The sequence below is a fragment of the Penicillium longicatenatum genome (genome assembly GCF_028827895.1).
Source record: "Penicillium longicatenatum strain IBT 33135 chromosome Unknown contig_6_segment0_segment0, whole genome shotgun sequence".
Lineage (NCBI taxonomy): Eukaryota > Fungi > Ascomycota > Eurotiomycetes > Eurotiales > Aspergillaceae > Penicillium > Penicillium longicatenatum.
Window position 1 is genome coordinate 3,591,789 of NW_026643123.1, and position 24,592 is coordinate 3,616,380.

General features: G+C 48.0%; 6 protein-coding genes across 6 annotated transcripts; 2 read left to right on the top strand and 4 right to left on the bottom strand.

Moving 5' to 3' along the window:
- Positions 1-894: 894 nt before the first annotated feature.
- On the bottom strand, positions 895-1,990 carry N7484_009535 (uncharacterized protein; the record flags this gene model as incomplete). The annotated part of the gene is given in 4 exon segments (XM_057119922.1): positions 895-981; positions 1,074-1,560; positions 1,575-1,708; positions 1,760-1,990. The coding sequence occupies 4 exon segments, from the start codon at positions 1,988-1,990 to the stop codon at positions 895-897; spliced, it is 939 nt and encodes a 312-aa protein (XP_056969477.1).
- A 3,486-nt stretch (positions 1,991-5,476) lies between these two features.
- On the top strand, positions 5,477-9,618 carry N7484_009536 (ABC multidrug transporter mdr1; the record flags this gene model as incomplete). The annotated part of the gene is made up of 3 exons (XM_057119923.1): positions 5,477-5,818; positions 5,874-9,202; positions 9,261-9,618. The coding sequence occupies 3 exons, from the start codon at positions 5,477-5,479 to the stop codon at positions 9,616-9,618; spliced, it is 4,029 nt and encodes a 1,342-aa protein (XP_056969478.1).
- A 130-nt stretch (positions 9,619-9,748) lies between these two features.
- N7484_009537 (TauD/TfdA dioxygenase family protein) lies at positions 9,749-10,993 on the bottom strand (the record flags this gene model as incomplete). Its single annotated transcript, XM_057119924.1, has 4 exons — positions 9,749-9,903; positions 9,953-10,327; positions 10,379-10,708; positions 10,762-10,993. 4 exons carry the CDS (start codon positions 10,991-10,993, stop codon positions 9,749-9,751), a joined length of 1,092 nt encoding a protein of 363 aa, XP_056969479.1.
- Positions 10,994-13,673: 2,680 nt separating this feature from the next.
- Positions 13,674-14,909, top strand: N7484_009538 (uncharacterized protein; the record flags this gene model as incomplete). Its single annotated transcript, XM_057119925.1, has 1 exon — positions 13,674-14,909. The coding sequence occupies one exon, from the start codon at positions 13,674-13,676 to the stop codon at positions 14,907-14,909; it is 1,236 nt and encodes a 411-aa protein (XP_056969480.1).
- Positions 14,910-15,476: 567 nt separating this feature from the next.
- On the bottom strand, positions 15,477-16,439 carry N7484_009539 (lipase family protein; the record flags this gene model as incomplete). The annotated part of the gene is made up of 2 exons (XM_057119926.1): positions 15,477-15,861; positions 15,979-16,439. 2 exons carry the CDS (start codon positions 16,437-16,439, stop codon positions 15,477-15,479), a joined length of 846 nt encoding a protein of 281 aa, XP_056969481.1.
- A 3,871-nt stretch (positions 16,440-20,310) lies between these two features.
- Positions 20,311-24,091, bottom strand: N7484_009540 (glycerophosphocholine phosphodiesterase; the record flags this gene model as incomplete). Its single annotated transcript, XM_057119927.1, has 4 exons — positions 20,311-20,502; positions 20,561-20,961; positions 21,022-23,889; positions 23,956-24,091. 4 exons carry the CDS (start codon positions 24,089-24,091, stop codon positions 20,311-20,313), a joined length of 3,597 nt encoding a protein of 1,198 aa, XP_056969482.1.
- Positions 24,092-24,592: the final 501 nt, after the last annotated feature.

Below are 24,592 nucleotides of genomic sequence, written 5' to 3' on the forward strand. Positions count from 1 at the left end.
TTTCGGTAAATTAGTCGGAACTCCTTTGTCCCAACGGTCTGGCAACTCCCCACTGGCCGCCAGCCCGGGGGCCAAACATACTATGAATCAACGAATCATATCATCCATTTCGTGTTGGTTACCCTTGCAGATGATCATTGATGGGTGGGTTAATCTGTCGGTAAATGAGTATCATCGAATGGCTGGTCCATTCTTGCCTCCAGGGGCCTGGCCACCACGTGGCCCACACCCAAAACTTGCTTTTACTAAATACCAGTCTGCCGGAAGCCACCAACGAAGTATTTCTCAGTTCATTTACCGTTTGAGTCCTTAGCATGTCTACCGGATTGGTTAATTTCTGCTACGTAAGCCGTCATAGAGTACTGCCCCACGGAGGAAAGATTGGCTTCAGCCACAGGCGTTTGGGGCTTTCTGGAGGAGGGATTCTGGCTATGATTGGCTTGATCGGTTACATGGCGCAGTTTCAAGATTTGTATCTATCGAATCATCGCATCTATCTAAAAGTAAATTCCAAATACCCCAAAATGGAAAATGCAAGGCTTTGGCACCTGTGGTATGGGTGATATGGTATGTACGGTGTCAAATTGAATTGACTTAATGATGCAATCGCAATATTAGGCTGGAATACAGTACATTTGCTTCAATACCAATTTTCAAACGCAATGGTCAGGGAAATCATTTACCAAGCTCGGTACCTTTTGGTTTCTTGTTAGTCACGATTGACCAATGAAGAAGATCATCAAAATATGAACAACCTTCATTTATCCATAATATGACTGTGCTAAACAATTCTGTACATTTCGTAATCAAGAAAGAAAGAGTAATGGAGTGAAAAACGAATGTGGGGGGTATCATAGTATCTACATAGTTCATAGGGGAAGGCGTAATATTTTATCAGCGGCGCTCATCAGTTGCGCTCCTGGCTCGCTCGATTGTGCGGTACTTGGTGCGATGTTTGAATGTGAGGTACGCTTTCTGCCCCTGATGTCCAAGGGTATGAAGTGGGTTGTTGGTAGGTCTAAAGTAAAATCTTAGTAAAAATGATCGATCTTGTGCTAGACTTTGCGTCTTACCGAAGTATTCATTGCAGGGAGATTGGGGTCGATGTTGTTCCAGAAAGAAGAGTTCATCTGCCCCGATGTTTGGACAGCCGGTAGAAAGGCCTCTGGGCGGAGAATGCTCCGCAGATACTGATCAATAGCATCTAGTCCAGGTGGTGATGAAGATGAAGCTTGGGAGCCGAAAAGACTCATGTTTGAGCTCTGTGAGTAATTGAAGAGTTGGGTCCCCGAGGCGGCAGAGCCCTGCACCCGATTATGACAGTTCAGACAATTTGAGCACATCATCAAAGATTGGTCTCCAGCATGAGGTGTTCCTGAATTCACGCTAGCAGCTGGGGATTGGTATCCAGTCAGAAGCGGCGACTTGGAATAGAGTTGCGACTGTTGCGTGCTGACAGCAGACGAAGTCGAGTTGCTTCTCATTAAAGGTGATTTTACCGGCACCTCAGGGTCACTTGGAGATGATTCAAGGTCAGCCTCGCAAGGAGCAGGCAAGACTCTGGCTTTACTCACTGTCGGGCCATGTGTTGGACCAAATAATCGGCACGGTGGAATGCCTTCGCGCAGCCTTCATAGCTGCACGTATACGTCTTCTTGGAACGATGGCTCAGTTCATGGCGTCGCCGGTGCTCGGCTCGTGTAAAAACCTAAGTCAAGTTAGGTCAATCGCTTCGTTTTCAGTATGCGTCTGATCTTACCTTAGCACAACCAGCAAATTCGCAAGCATGTACCCGCTTCCCCTTCTTGGCCTTGCTCACTTTGAACTCGGCTGTAGAGGAGGAAGGGGACGGAGGGACCGGGCCATGAGGACTAGTCGAACGGAACTCTGGGGATGGATTGTTTTCCATCATGGGCGGGATCGTTCGAATGTATTGCGAGTCAGTGTATGGGGGCATAGTAGCCACAAATGGCAGAGGAAACTGGGACATGATGGACATCTCGGCTTGCTCGTTAGGGCATTCAGGGACACAAGGGTAAGACAAAAGCAATGAGAATGTTGAGGCTCTGAAATGTATACACGTGGAGAATCGCGTGGCAGTGAGTCAATGCGCGGGGTCAGAGTGAAGGATTCCGAGATCCTGGAAGCTGAAGAATAGATGAAGAAGTTTGCAGAGTATACCAAGGCTCCTATATATTCTTCTGGCTCCGTGGATCAATAAAGATCGGTTGATTTACAGAAGGGTAATTTAAAAATGGGTCCGGGCGAAAAAGGAGTTAAATATGGAAAACTATGAAACGAGAATCTGGAATCCATTTGGATTGATCGGCCTCTATCCGTAGCCCCCAACGTTGACCCACTTGACAAATGTTATGCTCCAGCATTCCTGTATAGTGTACGGACTTACGGTGCGTGCATTGATTACCTTTTAATAGGTAGTTGGTTACTTCCTCAATCTATATTGGATTTTGACACATGGTGTCCCATGCTTTTGATATCACTTGGGGCTCGTAAGGATGACACGCGAGGTCATAGGATGAGGGATCTCCCCCTCCGCAGCGACATGCAGATTGCGGGAAACGTTGGCACCGTTCGAAATTTTTCTAGGAAATCGAGACGGCCACCCGAGGGTTTGGTTCAAGAGAGTCGAGATTGACGTCCTCCTGTACAGTGGGGCGATTGATGCCCAGGGTTGTCACCACGTGAACAACCCTGGCAATGCACGGTTCTAATGATCCGAGCTGGTGGTATTAGGCAAACCACGCCAGTCCGCTTTGGGATAGAGGGTAAGTGTATTTGATTGGTACTTGATTAATTCCTCCACTCATGAACCCGTTGCGGTGTGCTGGACCACAGCGGGTCCAAAGCTCGAGGCGGGATTGGTTGTGGGTGAAGAAGGCGATGAGTATACCAGACTCGGAGATGACTGCGCACAACGAGAAATTGCACTGTGTGCAGTTCATTTAGCTCACAGATCGGCCGGGGGTTTATGTGGGGACAGTGCATTCCGTCACGGTGCAGGCCTTTCTCACGCCCCATGGTTGATCTGCGACGGCTCGGGTCTCGCGAGAGCACTGGCCATGAACCCACTCGTTCTGGATTACTTGTTTGGTCAGGTTTGACACCCACTAAAAGATACGCTAAGGTAAGCGAATGAATGGATCATTTGGTTATGCATTGTCTTTTTCTGCATTTCAGCCCCCAAGGGACGTGCGGAGTTGATGTAACATGGGTTTTCGAGATTCCGGAGATTCCTGAGGCTTTACGATTGGTTTGCTCGGATAGACGATGGGTCCTCATGCAGGCGATCTAGGTCAATTGAACGGAAGTGACGGATGCCGAACGTATATCCTTCGTACTACACTAAGGCATCCGTTGGGTCAACTATCAAGACCTAGTGTCCCCTTCCACGTGGTTAGCGCAGGACCGCAAGGATTGTATTCCTCTGGCGCTCTCTCCTCAAAATGAATGAGGCTGAATCGTGCAGCACGAGGCCGATTTCTATTTTCGTTGAGAAATTCTAGAATGTGTCATCGGTAATCCGCCTGAAGATGAAATTAAGATAAAAATAATAACCAAAAATCGGTATATCATTACTCTCAAACGCACTACAGCAGTCAACGTCATCTTCACACTATCTCGGCCATTTTGTTGTTTGTGGCGTCTAGCCACCGTCGTTCAATTCCAAATACCAAATCCCAAGCGGAAGCAATTTATGTGGGGTTCAGCCACTGATAGAAGAAATTTTGTTTGTCCCGTCTATGAAATGCCGATACAGGCACTCGGGGTAGATTGACCTTCTTGACTCCGTATCAGGTCACTTGTTTACAATTCACCTCGGACTGACTTAGTCCTCCAGGCTTAGTACAGTGGGGAATGCACCTATATTTGAACATCCACTATCAGGGATATCCATCCTTTTTGCCTTTCCTTCCCTTTAGCTTGAGTCATCCCCAAAAGTTTTCATTGGCCCGGTTGGTCCACAGTCCCCCATGGCCGTTCTATACCAATTCTAGCTCGAGCTCATAGGGTCCGTCACTTGAATTGTCATTCAAGGGTTCCACTTGCAACCAACTTAAAATTGTATGATTGTCCCCCTATCACGGGCAAACCTCCTGAGTCTTGGCATCTTAGCCTTCCCATCGCTCCCCACGCCGTTAATCTCCGTACCAATGACAATTAACTCGGACATGACAGTGGTACACTTCTCTGTTCGCACTCATCGCTGAATTGAGAAATCCGGTCTCTGTCATGGCTTATATCGCATTTCGACCGGATAACCCCAGCCAAAGCTGGGTTTCAGGGGTTGTTGTTACTACTCGGTCGTTTTCCGCCCCCAACACTCCGAGAATAGCAGCATCTTCGCGTTCTTCACAGGTGGACCTACTGTCGAATACCATGATAGATCAATGGGGCCGTATGACGGAATAGGTTGATTAGCAATAGAGCTCAAAGCTTGGGACATGGATGATCGCTACCAGAAATAGTAATAAATCGACGGCCCCGAGATCGACGATAAGCCAACAGGTGAAAAAGAGTGCTGACGCCACGCACGGATACTTTTGACTGGGTCGGATAGCTTCACTTTGAGTTGGATCATTGGAGCTTAAAGCCCTATGCTGCTTGAAGAATAGGGAACAGTGACGTTGATGATAGCCACTGTTCAGTACGCAACAGACCGCAGTAGAAGCATCATTCTTTGCCATGCGTCACAGACCCAGTCGCCGAGTAGGATCATACCCACCCGGGCACTTGTACTGTGGAATCAGCCCTGTAGTTTTTCGCCACTGTGTAGAGCGGACAAAATGAGAGAAATGTCGACGTTTGCTATAATCTCGAACAACAGGGTGTTACACAGACTAGTCAGCCCAACGGCATTACCGTCATGCATGAGCACACACACACACACACACTCTCTCTCTCTCTCTCTCTCTATCTATCTCTCTCGGTACCACGGATCATGTCTCTCATACTGATCTCTCTGCTTTGGGTGAATCAGCTGACTCCAAGGAGAATATCACCTTTAGAAACAGGTTTCCCGGAAAGACACAGGTGTCCTAGGTGAGTCAATTTCCCATGAGTCATTTTCTGATGGACTGTACAAGGTGTGAGCGATAAGGGGAGAAATGCAGGTCACGTTTGGGAACGTTAGATATGCGGGAATCTAATGTTCCACGTGTTCTTTTGTTCTTTCGGGTATTCGACAGGCCGAACTTTGTTCATAAAATCTGGTGTCGCGGCTTGGAGAGAACCGAGCTCACTTGGCGGTCGATGATTCGTCAGAATGAATCATCCTGCATTGCCCTTTTCTGGTTAATATGCCTTCGTATTCGGCCATCACTTACTTTATGAATATGGAAGCCTGATGTCAAAGTTGAAGAGAACCAGAATGTTCTGCAACTTTTCATGTTTGTTATTTCTTCGGGTTCTAGCGTCACTCCCTAAGTAGACTTGAAACCACCCGGTCTTGACCACGATGCAGCAACCAGAAGAGGGGGCCATCGCTGTGGGCAAAGCCGAAGAGGTTGTCGCTGCGCAGACTGAGAAAAGCCCCGATCGGATCGGTCAGGCAATTATAGATGGGTCCAATAAGTCACTGGGGGCCACAGGCAAGACCACTCTATCGATAGAGGAAGATGCAGCTTTTGCACATCTTCCCGAACACGAGAAGGAAATCCTCAAGAGGCAGCTCGATGCACCCAAGGTCAAGATCTCCTTTTTTGGGCTATATCGATATGCCTCGAAGCTCGATCTCCTCATTGTCGCGATAAGTGCTCTCAGCGCTATAGTGGCGGGAGCTGCAATGCCTCTATTTACGGTGGGCCCAATGACCCTGCAGAAGTGTGGGGAATCCTCACTGATGCTGAAGCTAGATTCTCTTCGGCTCCTTGGCATCGGCATTTCAAGACATCGAACAGAAAACAATCACCTATGACAGTTTCGTCCATGAACTCGACAAAAATGTTCTATACTTTGTCTACCTGGGAATCGCCGAGTTTGTCACCGTGTACGTTAGCATGGTGGGATTCATCTACACAGGAGGCCAAGTCACCCAAAAGATCCGAGAGAACTATCTTAAAGCTATCCTGCGCCAAAACATCGCTTATTTTGACCAGCTTGGTGCCGGAGAGCTAACCACCCGCATCACCTCCGACACCAACCTGATCCAGGACGGAGTTTCCCAGAAAGTGGGCTTGACTCTGACAGCCATGGCCACTTTTGTCACGGCGTTCGTCGTAGCCTACGTGAAATACGCGCGTCTAGCGGGAATCTGCACATCGACCGTCGTCGCCCTGACCCTTGTCATGGGTGCAGGATCTCAGTTCATCATCAAGTACAGCAAGTTATCTCTCGATCATTATGGAGCCGGCGATACGGTAGCGGAAGAAGTCATTAGCTCAATTCGGATTGCTACGGCCTTTGGAACCCAAGAGAAACTTGCGAAACAATACGACTCGCACCTGAGACTAGGTGAGAAATATGGGATTCGTTTACAAATTGCCTTGGCTCTCATTATTGGCCCCATGTTCGCGATCATGTTTTGGAACTATGGTCTTGGTCTTTGGATGGGCTCTCGTTACTTGGTAGCGCATGAAGTCAATGTTGGTCAGATCTTGACTGTACTTATGGCTATCTTGATTGGATCGTTTAGCCTTGGAAATGTCAGTCCCAACGCCCAGGCATTCACTGGCGCCATCGCTGCCGCTACCAAGATCTTCAATACAATTGATCGGATTTCGCCAGTGGATCCCACATCTACGGAAGAGGGCTTGATCTTGGATCATGTGGAGGGCAATATTGAGCTCCGAAATGTCAAGCATATTTATCCGTCTCGCCCAGACGTCACCGTCATGCACGATATGTCGTTGTCCATACCTGCTGGGAAGGTCACCGCCCTTGTCGGCCCATCTGGCTCCAGCAAAAGTACTGTCATGGATCTCATTGAAAGGTTCTATCTTCCAGTTAGTGGGGCAATCCTTTTGGATGGTCATGATACTCAGACCCTAAATTTACGCTGGCTACGTCAACAAATATCCATTGTCAGCCAAGAACCGGTGCTCTTTGGAACAACAGTCTACAACAATATCCGCCACGGCCTTATCGGGTCCAGGTTTGAGAATGAGCCAGAGGAAAGAATACAACAGCTTGTGGAGAATGCGGCACGGATAGCAAATGCTCACAGCTTTATTTCTGCCCTTCCCAAAGGCTACGAGACGAGAGTGGGTGAACGGGGTTTCTTACTCTCTGGCGGTCAAAAGCAACGCGTTGCAATCGCTCGTGCTGTTGTTTCTGAGCCGAAAATATTGTTGCTGGATGAAGCGACATCAGCTCTGGATACAAAGTCGGAAGGCGTCGTCCAGGCCGCGATTGATCGTGCAAGCAAGGGACGTACAACAATTGTCATTGCACACCGCTTATCTACAATCAAAGCAGCGGACAATATTGTGGTTCTGTTGAATGGCCGTATCGCCGAGCAGGGTGTCCATGAAGACCTAATTCAGATGGGTGGACCTTATTCAAAGCTGGTCGAGGCCCAACGCATCCGAGAGGAGAATACGGCCGACACACTAGTGGATCACGAAGATGACGATAACTCAGAAGACTCTAGAATGAAGGAAGTTGCTCACATTCATTCCGTGGAAAGTGAGTCAAAATCACGGAGGCACCAGGCAGAACCCAGCATATTCGAGAAGGAGATCCGTCGAGTGGATTCTCGAAAGCCAGCTACTGGCGATATCTTCGCTACTGGTGACCCTGATTCTGAGCAAAAATACTCTCTTTGGACGTTGATCAAGTTCATTGCTGCATTCAACAAGCAAGAATGGCGGTGGTTGATCGTTGGTCTGATATTCTCTTGCCTGGCTGGTGGTGGTCAACCCGTTCAAGCATACCTCTATGCCAAGGCCATCAGCGTCTTAGTGCTACCGGATTCCATGTTTGACAAACTTCGACATGATGCGAACTTCTGGTCATTGATCTTCTTTGTCATTGGTATTGTTCAACTCTTTACATTCGGAATCCATGGAATCGCATTCGGTATTTGCTCTGAGCGTCTAGTCTCCAAGTCTCGCAGCAAGGCATTCCGAATGATTCTCCGCCAGGATATTAGCTTTTTCGATCGAGATGAGAACACAACCGGTGCCTTGACATCGTTCCTATCTACCGAAACGAAGTACCTGGCTGGCATCAGCGGACAAAACCTCGGAATGATATTGATGACATCCACGACGCTGATAGCCGCGATGTGCATCTCCCTCGCGTTCGGCTGGAAACTGGCACTGGTCTGCATTGCTACACTACCAGTACTTTTAGGCTGTGGATTCTACCAGTTCTACATGCTCGCTGCGTTTGCACAAAAGTCTAAATCCGGTCATCAGGACTCTGCCTCCTATGCCTGTGAAGCCACTTCGGCGATTCGGACGGTAGCAGCCTTGACCCGTGAGCAGGATGTATGGAATAATTACCACGAGATACTGCAAGCCCAGAGCCGTGCAAACCTGCTTTCGGTCTTGAGATCGTCCATTCTCTACGCTGCATCACAGGCATTAGTCTTTTTCTGTGTCGCTCTTGGCTTCTGGTATGGTGGTACCCTACTGGGGCGCGGGGAGTACAACACATTCCAATTTTTCGTTTCTTTCTCTGAAGTTCTTTTCGGAGCTCAATCTGCTGGTGCGGTCTTCTCCTTCGCTCCCGATATTGGCAAGGCCAAGAACGCTGCTTTCGAGCTCCGGAAGTTATTCGACATTCGGCCGAAAATCGATACCTGGTCCACCAAGGGCGAGATAATAGATCACGAAAAGGGGGAGCATGCAGGTGCCATTGAGTTAAGAGATGTGCACTTCAACTACCCAACTCGACCCGGTCAACCGGTTCTGAAGGGCCTAAATCTAAGTGTTCAACCTGGTCAATACATCGCCCTGGTGGGACCTAGTGGATGCGGGAAGAGTACCACCATTGCTCTGCTGGAGCGCTTCTACGACGTGTCATCTGGAGAAATACTCATTGATGGAAAGAACATTAACGATATCAATATCAACTCGTACCGAAGTCAATTCTCGCTTGTCAGCCAGGAACCTACGCTGTACCAGGGCACGATCAAGGAGAATATCATGCTTGGTATTGACCACAGTGACGTTTCCGAGGATGAGATTATCCAGGTCTGCAAAGATGCTAATATCTATGATTTCATCATGTCTCTTCCGTGAGTTATTTACTTCTGTTCTCTATCTAAACAGTAGCCCCCGCTAACAATCCTTCAGAACTGGGTTCGAAAGCGTCATTGGAACGAAGGGAATCATGTTATCAGGCGGCCAAAAACAGCGCGTAGCTATTGCCCGTGCCCTCCTACGAAATCCTAGAATTCTACTGCTAGACGAAGCCACCTCCGCTCTCGACTCGCAATCCGAAAAGATCGTTCAGACCGCGTTAGATGCTGCGGCTCGTGGTCGAACCACTATCGCTGTTGCCCATCGACTTAGCACCATCCAAAAAGCCGACATGATCTATGTATTTGATCAAGGTCGGATCATTGAGCAGGGCACGCACCACGAGTTGCTGCGCCAGAAAGGCCACTATTACGAGCTTGTCAATCTCCAGAGCTTGGGGAAAGCTCAATAATCTCCTTAAAACTTTTTCCACTCTTCTCTCATCCTTGTACATATAGAGGAAGATAAAATCTCATCTCAGTTCATAACTCAATAAATGCATATAAAGCTGAAGTATTCACACTGTAGATCGCTCTGTCTCCCTATTCATCCCTCTCCAGTGCCTCTCGTCTGCTAACACTGTTTGGGTCCAAGTAAGGCCTCTCACCAAGTCCAACAACACGATGACCAGTCCGAGGACCAAGATCATCATAATCCCACGTAGCAGCATGATAAGCAGATCGGTTGTCCCAAATTGCTATCGAAATGTCAGCTTTGCTTTAATCAACAACGTCACAATTCCGTACCTAAATCATTCGGATTCTGCCAGCGGAACCGCACTTGGAGATCATGATTCTCCACAATCAGATTCACAAACCAGTTAAGAAGATGTTTGCTTTCTTCTTCAGAAACCCCATTAACCTTCTCAACATGAACGCCTACGGCAAAAACACTCTTCCACCCCGTAACAGGGTTAGTGCGAATAACAGGGTGTTGAGCACTCAGTACCTCGCCAACATTCTCGGGCGCACCACGAGGTCCACGATGGACCTTGAAATCGTTCTTCTTGGCGATTTCATTAAACCCAGGCTGAGCATATGTTGCTGTCAGACCCTCAAGGAACCTCCGGTAAGGGTCCGAGATGCGGTCGTAGACTTCGTAACCGGATGCCCAGAGGGTGTCTATAAAGCATAAGCATTTTAGATCGGTTCAGTGCCAGATGATCTTCTTACCACCGCCAGTCTTCGGAAGCTCGGTCAGACGAAGGATAGTATAATCACTTGGAATCGGCTCGAAGGTAATATCACTATGCCATTCCCGCCGAGCAGTCTGCTTGCGTTGGTTGCGATCGGTGAAGAGCTTCTGTCGCTGTTGCGAGCTGATGACGCTGATCTCGTCATCTTGAACGCCGTGCTCACGACTTGAGTTAACAATTGGGTGGATGTGTAGACCGGAAGTCTTGGGTTTTCCAGAGAGTTCTCCGAGTCGTTGAACGAGTTCTTTTTGGAGGTCGTTGTCTAGGCCATCTTGTTTCCGGAAGAAAACAACACCGCGCTGAGATACTGATCGTGACTGTTAGTCATTCTACAAGTGTATCTAGACCCTTGGAGCTTACCGGTGATAGCAAGGTCACGGAGCAGCTCATCGGAGTTTGGAGCGCGCAGAAAGTCTTTCAGGCTGGCGTTGGGGAACTCGCGTCCGATGACGGGAGTAACGTCGAAGGACTCGAAAGCATCAAGGGCGCCACTAAGCTTGAGAGGCCGGGGAGCGCGCTCTAGGCCCTTGAGGGTGAGTTTGCCTTCTGTGATGGGCACCACAGGGGAGGTGGTTTCAGCGACAGGAGCCATGTTGTGATTGATAAAATTGAATTTACTGTTGAAAATGATTCCTGATATTTCTATTCTGTCCAACGACAACCACCACCGGGTTTATATGAGAATACTTCTAAGGTTGTTGCCGACTTTTCGGCTACGATATCGCGAATAATGGCATCACTCCGCGTCCAAAGATATATAGTCATGTCGTGTACTTGCTGAACAAGCACGAATCGGGGGTACGTGTATGAAGTTGACCAATCCTACGCCATTGACTGTGGTGGTTTCGCCATTCAACCTTGCGATCATGTCAGATCCCATCATTCAGGGTCTTGGACGGAGCGCTCCGAGGCTGCGGGGTGATGGGGCAATTCAGACTTGAAGTTGCGTAACACTTCCCGAGGTTTACGGATAGAGTTGCTATCAAAGGCTCAACCTTTGATAGCCCCCTGGCTCAATATACTAGTTAGTAGATAAATATGTCGTACTCAAGAAGCCAATCGTTAGTAATTCGTTAGACAACAGCCTGGAGGCTGCCCAGGTGTGTCTCCCACTAGGTGTCTAGTCCATGGGCTAGCTGCACCTATGTACCGGATTTCCTTTGACAATTTTTGGCTTCCTTTTCCGGATTAGTGCTCACCCGCTCGCCGCTATTACTCACTGAGCAGATCTGAGCACGGCCTCCGGCTCAGTGATCGGATCAGTGAGTCTTACATAAGCCTTGCTCATGCTCAGTGAGCCGATCAGTTTGCTCAGGCCCGGCTCACTGAGCCTGCGCAGTAATGTGATTTGTCACTGAGCGCACTCCGCAGCAGGTCAATTACATGCGTGAGCTACCCCAATAAAACGAATCTCACTACCAATAGATATAGTAGCGCACAATGCCCGCTCTTGCACCCTAGGACGCACTAAGGCCGTAACACGTATATAGATAGTAAGTCCAAAGTAAAAATATACCGCTGAAATCTCCATTACCTTGTTCATAGTACTTCCTAGGACTCGTAGCCGTTCGCTCAAAATTCGGCATTGAACACTCTCTAGGCCATGAAACCCTTTCTAATCTGAGTAACATTGGCTATGGCAGATATCTCTGCTGACGAGGGGATACAGAGAAGTCTCTCTGCGTGGAAAAAAGATGGTCCGGTCCGGCCACGGGCGGCTGGTTAAGCAACTCACACACATAAGGACACACCGGTAGGTGCACGATTGACGAGAATCGTGATAGTGCGGCTGACTACTGTGAAATTGCAAAGGATCAATCTTCCATCTTGGCTATCGTGACTCTCCCCACCTAGTCGTCATCGTCATCCACAGAAACCCTAGAGGCCTCTTCTGCTAGCGACTAAGAGTGGGTATTTAAAATCGCCCCTGTCTCGGAAATACCCCTTCGCTTGTGAACTAGGACAGTGACTTCCCTTGTAGTGCTGGGTAGAAGTGGGATGTGACTGGTCAAATTGAGATCGAATATGATCTCATCTATGTTTCGAGATAATCAATCTTCGAGTAGCTGGGATTTAACTGTGAGATGCTCGGCAGTTGGAAGTCGGCACAATTCGGCATTATCGCCCCACATCGGGCGGGTCTGTCACCGAGATCTCGTTCCCGTCAATCTGATCGATCCCAGAATCTTTCTGGTCAATGAGGATGACAAGAGGATTTGACTGCTGCCGAAGTCAGTAACTTCTATCAGTACTCCTTTCGTTTTGTTTCTAGATCTAATAGGTTGGAGCAAAATGATAAGGGATGCATATCACAATTCTAGGTCGGTGACTTTTGCCTTCTTGGCAGAGCCTGATCGTTCGGCTTTCGAAGCCGTCCCGATCGAACTATCCCAACGCCACAGGTGACAGATATAGGGAACTGTGGGGTAGACAAATCTCGCTTCGGAGGCAGGGTTATGCCAAGCTAAGATAGTCGCTGTCCTTGATCTGACTTCCCCAATGAGAATGGCTATCGGGTTTATTTGGAAACCTTGTGGCTGCGACGGCGGGGCACAGATAGTTTTTTTCTGATCTACCGGTATAAGAAGGTTGAACTTACATGTTCCTCCCATCTGAAACATTGAGGCTTTACATGCAGGATAAACATCAACGTCATTTCCAGTCTATGTGTAATAAATTCTGTATATGAAGGTATAGGTGAGCTAACTGGCACGAGCCTCTTTCTATTCACGATAAACTTGAGACTAAGTGCAAAGTCTCAAAGATAGATATCAGTAGAAGTTTTCCCTCGTCATCGAGAGGAGCTTGCAGCTTGAACCTGGGTAATGAGGTAAAAGAGGCTGCTAAACCTAGACTACTATTGGCTTAGGGCCGATTGTGAGACAATCCATTCCCCTGCCAAGGATTTCAAGCTTATTATCCATTTCTTTCCCCTTCTCGGCTACCATGTTGGGCGGATTAGGTTCGTGTTTCAGGATGTATATGAGAATGGCCATTACTATAAGATCTTCGCGATGCCTGGGCTACATACTCCTTCTATTCTTCCTCACTACCACCCGTTTCTTTCTATTGAGCCACTACTACTGGATAGTTGCTGTCTCTTTTCATTCTTTTCATTCTTTCCTTGAAATATTCGGTGCGTTGCCTGTGGCAGACAACCGCGTTTCTTTCCTTTTTCTTTTTCTGACTTGCTTAAGACGGTCAGAATACAGTCTATTCTTTTCAACGGTCGGACAAATCTTGAATCGAACATTTCCCGAGCCTCTTGCATAATGTTCTCCAAATCGGCTGTTGCGGTCGCTACCATCCTAGGTGCCTCCTTGGTTGGAGCTCATCTAGTCATGGTCGACCCTGTTCCTTATAACTTCGATTCGTCTGATAACTCTCCTCTCGAGGCAGATGGAAGCAACTTCCCGTGCAAGATCACGGATGATTACACAGTTACCGAGGAGAACTATATGGTGAAGGGTGAAACCCAGTCCATGACTTTCCACGGTGGTACTACCCATGGCGGCGGTTCTTGCCAAATCAGTATTACCTCGGACCGCGCGCCGAGCAACTCGACTAGATGGAGTGTCATTATGTCCATTGAAGGTGGATGTATGGATGAGACCGAAAGTAGCTCCAACATCGGAACCAGCTCCACGATGGTGACCCCGTTTTCACCCAACTTCACCATCCCGGACAGCATCGATGCGGGCGAGTATACCATCGCCTGGACCTGGTTCAACCGTATCGGTGGCCGTGAAATGTACATGAACTGCGCCCCCATCACTATCACCGAGAGTAGCTCCTCGAAGAAGAGATCGGAGTCTACTGCAGTTGAAAAGCGCACCACGGATGAATTCCCTCCTTTGTTCATTGCTAACATCAACGGCTGCATTACCGAGGAGATGTACGATATTCGTTTCCCCAACCCCGGTGACACCATCGAGTACCTTGGACCTTCAGACCATCTCATTGCAACTGATGCCGACGTGTGCTACAGTGGTTCCGCCACCTGGGGAACCGCGGGTTACAGCACCACCGGAGGCTCCATCCCTACGGCTACAGCCTCCGGTTCTAGCCAGTCTTCCGCTACTACAGCTACTACGGCTAAAGCTACCGCAGAGGCCTCAGTCAGCACTTCGCTTACCGTGGCTGTCCCTAGCGCCACCACCGAAGTTGCCAAGGCTACCGACATCACCCCGACCACCACAACCTCTGTTGTTTCCGTGGAGACTTCCTCGGCCGATGAGTCCAGTACATCTAGTTCTGATTCTAGTTCTAGCTCCGAAGCTCTCACCGGATCCTGCTCTGATGAAGGGTACTGGAACTGCATCAGTGGCACCTCTTGGCAGCGCTGTGCTGGCGGCACCTGGTCGGCCACTCAGCCGATGCCTGCCGGTACTGAATGCAGCGCCGGCCAAAGCGAGGATTTGGCTATAAATGCTGTTTCTATCACGTCCCGAACGCTGACCATGAAGCATCTCCGGGATCACAGAAACGGTCGCCGTAGCGGCCGTTAAGGACGATAGATCTGCTAGCGTAGATGGTTCGGCTTTTGAGTGTATTGTATAATATTGAAAATTTGGGCAAGATCATGCAATCCTCTCAACAATGAAGGCAGGGACTGAGTGATCACTGAGCGATTCCATGATTGAAGAGATCACTAAGCAAGAGCCCATGCTATTATTTGAAAGGTCTTTAGTTAGAATTACATTCTTAGCTTAGGAATACTACGCTCATCATGACCTTTCCACATGACATCCTAGGAGGCACCCGAAGGGTGGGTCTATAACATCAGGATATAGAGAAAAGCATTAGAGTCAAGTATAATTAACCACTATAGTATAGGTCTTTTTGATCTATAACTTAATAATGTTTAATAGTCCTACTTACTCATAATCCTATATTAGAAAGGACTTAAGTATAATTTTGCCTTAAATCATATATCGAATAAATGATTTCTAATAATGCTCATATTCCTTAACATCACAAGATCTCATATACACTATTAGTCATCTTTCAACTCTCCTCATAGACTCATAGTGTCATCTTCCTTTTCCCACCCATATTACCTTAATCAATCCCAACTACCAAGTACAAGCTCCGCTAGTCATTCCGAAATAAGTAACATGAGCAGCATTTACACCCTGTCCGCCCTGAGCTTCGCAGCATTGAACTGCCTCCCCAGTGCAGATAGAGGTGCTCTGAGGGCTAGTGGGGTCAACAGTCCAGTATTCCACACCACCATGCACATAGCCTAGGTCTGTTGAGGGCAGGTTTGGGATGCCATCATTGGCATGGGTGGTCCGGAAGTACTGGGTTGTCTCGGGACTTTCCGCGTTGAAGGCACCATTGACATAGGTTGCGAAGGCTTGGTTGCCTGATCTTGGTTCACCAAAGGTGTATAAGCTGATGTTGCCGTACTGGGCGGACAATTGGGCGCCTGTTATGGTTGCCATAGAGGCTCCGAGACTAGGCAAATGGGTTAGGCAAGATAATGATAGTAATGCGACAGAAAGAGTGGACGAAAAGAGGGAATGGAAGTAGGGTAGGTTATGTGTAAAAATACATAAGGTAGAACTTTCATACCTATGACCCGTGACTATCAGTGTATATCCTGGATACTGGCTTGTCTGCTGTTGAATAAGCGACTCGACTTGATTTTGAACGGACGTCCATCCGATATAGTATCCGCCGTGCACGGCACAACCCTTACACGAAGATAGCGTGTCAAAGGGAGCTTGAGTGTAATTGGTATCGAGCGCCAGGTTTGTATCGCTGCCTGTGCCGCGAAACACAGTGATGATTTCGTGGCGACTATCGTCGCGAAGAACCCATCCGTTGATATCAGTTTGGGCGTTGTATATCTTCCCCACCGTGGTTAGGGTGGCCGGAATGTTGCATAAATCTGCATATGCAGCCATGGAGATAGTTGCCATCTCATCCAGACGGTTATAAATGTCGCCAGAGATGCCTTGTGTAACGCTAGCTAGGCCTTGTCGAGCAGCCACAAGAAGAGTAAGAGCGAATTTGGCAGAAAAGGCCCTCATGTTGATAGTTCTGGGTCTGAAATCTAACATAGAATGTTTAGATAACGAAGAGTAAAGTTGAAACTTGGTTTTGTTTTTCAGAAGGGTGATATGCGTCTCCTAAATAGTATACCGGATAATAACTTTCTGAATAGAAAGATGGTGCTATGACGATCATATCCTATTGAGGCAATCAAACACCATCGCATTTTTCCGGTCAGAAGTACTTGATATATGAGACATTATACGCTCACCTCGTTGGATCAGGATACAGGCTGTATAAGCATTGTTTAATAACAGGTCTGCCGAAAAGCATCTCTATTTTAACCTGAAACTTAGGAGGGGATGGCTTAGCGTTTCCCTGCTATGCGGTCTCTGATTGGTCAGATGTTCGACCCAGTGGGTGTGAAGACCCTGAACACAACGTTTTCAAAATTAGAGCGGAGAACCTTGCGACCTTCCCGGCAGTTTTCGATGTTCAGATTACCTTGCTTATTGCCGAATCGAACAATCGACCGGCAGGCGTGAAGGCCTAATTGAGCCATTATGCCGACCAGGGCCATGAGAAATGCTTTACGTAGATCTTGACTCTGTCTAGCCCAGCACATTTTCTAAATTTGGATACAGCTAGCACGATATGAATCTTCTGACCAAATAAGATGTTCCACTGTAGACCCTGAAAGGCCGCGGGATTGTCTTGCTTGGCGTTTCGAATACAAATGTACCATTCCCGTTATCAAACAAATTTGCAATAAAACATCTCCAGTCTGTCGGCTCCTATCGCTTGCCATTCGCCGTTTATCTGAAAAAATTCATCAATGTTGCAAGACAGGCCGGGGCGCAAAGGTACTGAACAGCTTTTCTTTCACCCATGAACTCTAAAGTTGGGCTACGACCAGCATAATCTGTATGGTCAATTGATGGCCTAAGGCCCTACAGGCATGCAGGAGGGAAGAAATCCAAAGCTGAAATCATAAATTTGATGCTTTTGGAATGATGAGAGGTCTAGGAGAGAGAAGAAGGAAGGAAGGAAGAAGAAGAAGGTCTGAAGAGCTTATACAGACGCTGGGAGGTCATGTGATCATGACATGGCAAACAATGCTTATCCATCATCAATACCAAAAGCCGTTTGCAAATATTCTGACCATGCTGCTTTTCATTTGATTCACTTGAAGGTAGCGCATGCAGATGTCAATGTAACCGGAGATTCGTTTCGAGTGTTTTAGTAAAGCCAGATTGGAATTTCCAAAAGGACGAACTTTTGATCAACATAGCGGTGGTTTCATTTCTCGATTTCAAGAATAAATTCTATCTATTTCAAATCTTAAGCTTTAGCTGCCCTGCTCGGCCTGAGTCATGGTAATGTAGATCGAACAGTGACCTAAGTGGAGATATCCACTCGTCTCCACCATATGAAACCTCACATTCAACTTCAAGGAATCCCCCCGCTCGGAAATTACCCCTAAACGATGATCTGGCCCGGTCGTGCCTTTTTCCCAGTTTGGGTTCCGCGGCCCAAATGGATTAGTCCAACCCATTTCTTGTTCCCATGCTTGCGAGGGGAATTCGCGTATGCACGCCGCCGTATGAATGGCCAACCAGCACATATGATGGCTTGATAGCGGTAGCTTCAAGCAGGCGAGATAACTCTTCTATGCGGTCCTGTGCTGTTGCGTTCTGCGGTGAGGACTCGCTACGTCCGCAAGCCACCCGGTCATAGGAATAGACGCAAGCATTTTGGGCGATCAGGCGCTGCACGGCAACCCATTCGGCGAGGCCGCTGCATAGACCCAGCTCGATAATTACCGCTGGCTGGAGAGAGCCTTTTTTTGACACTTCTTGTTGGCCCGGAGACCAAAATATAAAGACTATGGGTGCCTGTGTCCCAGGATGGGCATTGATCTGTCATTTCTGTGTGAGATTGGTGTCTTGCTGCAACTGAGCTATTTGAAAAGGATGGCTTCGCCTGTGTGGCGGTGTAAAGGATGTAATGTCCAAAAAGAGATTATTGGACATGCTGGAAACGGAGACATAAGTTCAACGATAGCCATCTGAGTAGTCAATGGTGAGAAAGAGCTATCGTCAAAGGTGTAGCGTGAGGAAGCAAACTAAAGAGTTAAATCTCATTATATAAATACCATGATCTACTTCTTGAAAGCTTTTCCTAGAGTCAAGTATCATACACCAAGATTTACCTTAATTGTTAATACATAAGTGCTCTTTGATGCTTTATTCTTTAATTTTTGATTTTAACAATACAATTAATTAGGCTATGTTTACTATCTAGTATATAAGAAATTCAAGACTCCAGTCTAGCATATAATAGGATCTCATTCAAGTGATATTTCACTTATTGTCTTCATTAAGAAATGAGATCGAGTGACACGTTTTATTGCGTTCTTTTACATGGCATTTCATGCATCGATTTCGGTCAACATTCTAGTATTTGAAATGATTACTGGTCAAGGTCTGTTTTTCCCAAAGCAATGTAACCTGACCGTTATACAAAACTCCATATGCAAAGGAAAGACACGTGCCTCATGTCTAAAGGGGTGAAGTCTAGCAGACAGGGAACATGGCGATATCTATTCTAGAGTCTATAAGAGATCTGGGCGTCCTTGACGAGTTATATCTGTAAGTTTAGCAACTCATTTTTAAAAGCTTACGATGCGTGAGAAATTTTTGATAAAATGGGTTTCCTCAACGTCACATAAGCAAGTTTCATTTGGCTAAATTAGCGTCTCTTCCTTTTCTTTTTTTCTTCTGATTCTTGTCATCAATCACCCACAATTGCCGAATTATGTGTCTACATTGCTCTAGTCTCAATTGATAAACGAGCAAGTCAGCCACTACGGTCTATTAAATTTCATTTGAAGATCAGTACACTTGTGTGGTAGCAATTAAGCCCTGGTAAAAATGCGGGGTAAATAGCCTGGACCCTGAAGATGTTTCGCGTTTAGTCCTCCACCTAACAAACAACCTATACCATTTCCGCTGCCACATATTCAGCCTAATACTATGGAACTATTTTTTAATGGCTAAAATAACTTATCATTAGGCAAAAGTATCTCTTCGGTCCAAAGGAACATATTTTACCTCATGTTGACAAGCCAGTCGGAAATATGGAATGCCTTCCGTTTCACATATATCAGGGGTCTTATAAGCCAGCTATATAACAAAGCTGCCATCTCTGTCGTTTGGGGAAACATCCAATTTTGCACCGGCAATATCTCAAGGCAACACTGAAAACAGTCAACTTTGGTTGGCTTCACATCTAATACACATCTTGATTTCTCATCCTTCTTGGTAAAGCTTGGGCTTAGTGACTCAACATCTTCAATTAATTATTTATCTACTATCAATGTTTTCCTGATCCACTATATATCGATGGAATAAAATTAGCCTCTATTGCCCTATCCAACCGAATGATATATACTTTCTTATATTAAATATCTCACTTCGATCTTCTTCTATAATAGTGATACTAACTATTTCTTTAAAGCCACCAAAAAGCCTTAAATGTCTCTTAGTAATCAAAGGGTATAGGTGTCAGTGAGCAGCCAATCATGATCAGTGAGCCTGAGCCCAGACTGATAATTACCCAGTGAGCCTGAGTCTGAGCGCCCTCATAAAAGCGGCGGCATCCCGGATAGGAAATCCCCACCCGTCAAAGAAAATCCAGTACGTATAGTGACCTACATAATACTTTTCTGTATTTCGACTACCTAGAGGAATGAAAAAATCACAAAGTATCAATGTCTATTTGCTGTTGAAGCTGGCACAAGCCAAGTATGAGTATAGACGGAAGATGCTACTATGTTTGGAATGCATAATGCATGCACATAACACAATTTGAGACAACACTAGGATTGCCCCTAAAACCGACGATGCTTCACTTCGAACCACCAAGGACAGGCACTCGAACAGCACCCTTGGCAGAGTCTGCAGCCTGGTCGCCAATAGGAGCCGGGTTCGGCGAAGGACCTGGGGTAAATTCTCCCTTGTTCTGACGTTGAATGAGACCATTGGTGATGCCGAGGACGGAGTCGACGATAACTGCATCAATACCTTCGGCAACTTGATACTATTGAACGTGGAATATTAGTCAAGGTGCGCGCAATACAGGAGTGAGCATAACTTACGTCGACGTTGACGCCTTCGTTGTTCAGTGCACCGTATGATACACAGACGAGACCAGATTCTTTGACAATACGAACAAGACGAGGGCAAAGAACTAGCGGCTCGGCCTGGCTGACAATGCCGAGGAGGTTCCATCGCGAGGCGAATCGGACGGCCTCTTGTAAGCTGCTAGCGCGAATGTCGCCGACAGGGGAAGCACCAGCGTCGGTGAGGAAGAGAACGGGGATGGACGGCTGCTTGAAAGAGAGCAGAAGACAAACGTCAGGGTTGAAGCTGGAGAAGATTATGTCGCGGCCAGCACCTAGGTCGTAGACCTTGGTGAGAATAGTGTCGACGAAGGAGTTCAGCTCCACTGCGTATGTGTCCATCTCCTCCTCCTCGCTCTCATGGAGCATGGGGTACTCTGGAGATCCAGGTTAGATCAAATAAGGGCAACTGCTCTAGGGAGGCGATTTAAACTCACTCAGTTCGACGTTAAACCCAACGGGGGTGGGGATTTTCTTGAATAGCTCTTCAAGTGTGGCGAATGGGGCTTGGATGTGCTCGCCGCGGGTATTACCCTTGAACCCCTTCTTCTTGAAGTCACGGGTATGCTTGATCTTCTCGGTCAACTCAGCGGGATTATATTCAGACCCGCCAACAGACATTGATCGTTGGCGAGGACCAAGCCCTGGGATGCCGTGAACGTCTACGCTGTCCGGCAAGATACTCTTGTGATGACTCTTACCGAGTTGTAAGAACTGGTCAAGCGTCAAGGTATGGACGGGAGCATCAATACCCGTCTCGCTAACGAGGAAATCATGGTAAATGACAGGAACATGATCCTTGGTAAGCTGGACGTCAAACTCCACATAGGAGGCACCCAAATTGGCAGCCGCAATGAATGACTGCACCGTATTCTCACCCAATTGAAGAGAATTGCGACTGGCCATGTTCTTACCCAGGCCTCGATGACCGATGACCATGGTGGAACTCATGGAGCGCCAGTAGGTCTGGTTTCCAGTGACCGACATTCTTGGGTGCTTGAAGGGGGTAATGACCAGAAAGTTGAAGGTCACAGACCCAATAACCTCCAAGGTGTTCGCGGCAACGATAGGAACGGTGGAGTCACCCTTCAGGTTGATTCGTTGCGATCCGATAGTTTGCTTGATGCTGGAGAGAAGAGCAACACCACGACCAACAATTTGATCCTTGGATCCCGCATATGTAGGCACAAGATCAAAGAGCAGACGAACCTTGCTGGGATCTGTCGTGTGGAAGACGATCGGCTCCGTCGAGATGTTGTCCTGGACGGGCAGGTCAATCACCTCGGGCTCTCCATGAGCACCGCTAGCAGTGACAACCAAGGATAAAGTTGTATCTAGCTGTGTTGCGTGTGCATCTTCCATGGGGATTTGATCGAGATTGACGGTCTCCAGGGGCTTACGCATGTCCATCGTTCCCAGGCTGACCAGAATCATGGTCTCATCGGTAAGATACCGATGTCCAAAAGTCTTAATAAGTTCAGCGTTTCGCGGCCCAGGGCCCCCCGAGGTAGGAGCCGGCGCATTGGACCGCCGATCAGCTAGGGAGGACAGAGCAGGTGGTGAAGACGACGGAGATGGACTATAAGTCGGGACTGGAACAACTGGCTCAGGCTCGATGGCGGGAGGGCCAGGGCTAACTTCGGCTAAACACCGTGCGATGTCAAGATGTCCACGCAGCGCGGCATGTTCCTTTGCTGTCCATCCGGATGAGTCAAATCGTTCCACGTCAGCGCCAGCGGCAACCAACAGTTTGACCACATTCAAATTACCATCCACGGATGCGATGAATAGTGGAGTCCATGAATAAGTGTTTTCTGCTAGCTCCGTGTTGGCCTTCTGGTAATTTGTACCCTCAAGAAGAATTCGAGCACAGTCATCGTGTCCAAAACGAGCTGCCACATGCAAAGCAGTTTCGCCCTGCTCGTCCTGGTAATTGATGTCCACGCCGGCATCTACCAAAAGCTGGACGATATCGACAAAGTTGGCCTTGGTCGCTAAGGCTAGAACAGCGCTCGACTTGGAAACCTGTTTTCGAACCTGGCCCCTTTCATTGGCGAGGTCCTGATCATTCTCGGCTTCTAGAAGACAACGGGTCGTTTTCGGATGACCACCCACCACACTGAGATGCAGCGGGGCCCATCCATCATTGTCTTGCCATAAAGTGCCGTCAATTCCCTCACTCACGTCAAACATTTCCCATGCTTTCAGATGCTCAATTATCACCTCGCAAACGACCTTGAAGCCGTACTGTGCCGCATAATGCAACGGAGTGCGACCAGAAATATCCTTCGCCATCAGTGCCTCTCTCTGGTTCGGACGTAATTCGTCCAGCAAGTGCTGGAGAAGAGTAACAGCTGAATCATTACGACCAAGCTGCTGAGGCATGTGCTCCTCCTTTATAACCGAGCGCGGGGGCTGTAAAGTTGGCGGCGCGGCGGGAGTAATGAAACGGGACGTTTCCGGAGGGAAGTCCAGCACCATTGACGCGGCGGGCTCAGAGTCATTGGTTGGCTGTTCGCGTCCAATGGAGATGACCATACGATGCAGGCAATTGCGCCGGTTGATATCATCGTCTTCCTCAAGGGTATCAACACGGCTAACCAACGCACCGAGGCAAGCCCGTGAGCGGTGCAAGATAGCGCGCTGGATAAGAGTCTTGAGAACCTTGGAGAAGATTCCCTCGCCTGCTTCATCCGCGGCGGTCTTCAGAGTCTCCAGCAGCTCCAGCAGAACATGGGTGTCATCCTTTTTCAAAGAATCGTCCACGGTCGTCAGAACGTTTGCAGGGAGGTTAAGGTAGGGCCGAGTGGAACCCCGTTTCAGCGATAGGACCGAATGAGTAGAGCTGCCATCATCTACGAGCTTCTCATCCGACTTGGACTGGTCAGTAAGGAGGGCCATCCAGGAATTGATCCGCTCCTGGCCCTTAATTGCTCGCGTATTCGAGCCGAACGCAGTCGGGTCAACCTTGGTCTCCAAATACCGCTTCTGGGCCTGAGCTCCCACTTTCTTGTCCAACTTTTTGGTGATCTTCACGAAACCCCGACGGTTGACTTCACCATACCATTGTAAACGGCGGAGGTGGTAGCGCAGGTCCAGAAGAGCTTCACGAAGATCATGACGGTCCTCGGGCTCCAATGGATGGAGACCCTCCATGGAGTAACCATAGCGGTCCTCTAACAGCTTCAGCCGACGGGAATATTCGGCATATTTCTTGTTGTAGAAGTAATCAACGTCCTCGACATTTCGATCGAGGGAGTAGAAGAAACCTATATCACCAAACGCAACCAAAGAAGCCGGGCATCCTGGTTAGAATGGTGCACAAGGTACGCAAGAGGGATTCGAGGCGATTCAAGGTATCGCGCGCTTACCGGCCAAATCCGCCTCCTGCCCTGCCTTAACTTTCTCCGCCGCCGACTTGATGAGCTTCTTCAACGCTTTGTACTTGATGTATGAGGCGCTCCACTCTGGGACGGTAAATTGGGCGAGGTTGCGTCCAAACTTCATCTTGAGCCAGAAGGTACTTCAGGTATCGTTTTGCACTAAGTTGTTCCGATTTCAGCGGGGAATTCGTGTATTCCACCGCTTTCTTCTTTGTGTCCTTTGGCGATTTGCCACCCGAGGTATCCGAATCCACCACGAATTGATTGGGAGGATGGTCTGTCGTTCCAACCTGGATAGTCACAGGAAAGGATCAGGTGAGCGGACGCACGCATGGAAGAGTCAATGGCGCCATGAGGAGGATATTTGGGAAATTGTTGGGGATAGAGGAGGTGAAAGGTAAAAAGGTCGCCGAAAACTGTACCTGGAGCTCTAAGTGGAGATTGAAGCGGTGAGGTGAGAGATTCAAAAAAAAAAAATCTGGCGCTGATCCGAGCGAAGATCCCAAGCCTCGTAAGCTAAGCAGATAGCTCGAGAGGCGCACGGGAATTGGAGAGGGAAAACGGGCAGACTTGAGCGGGATCCCAGGTCGAACGAGCAGCCCGTGTGCGTGGTGCTGGGGCGGTG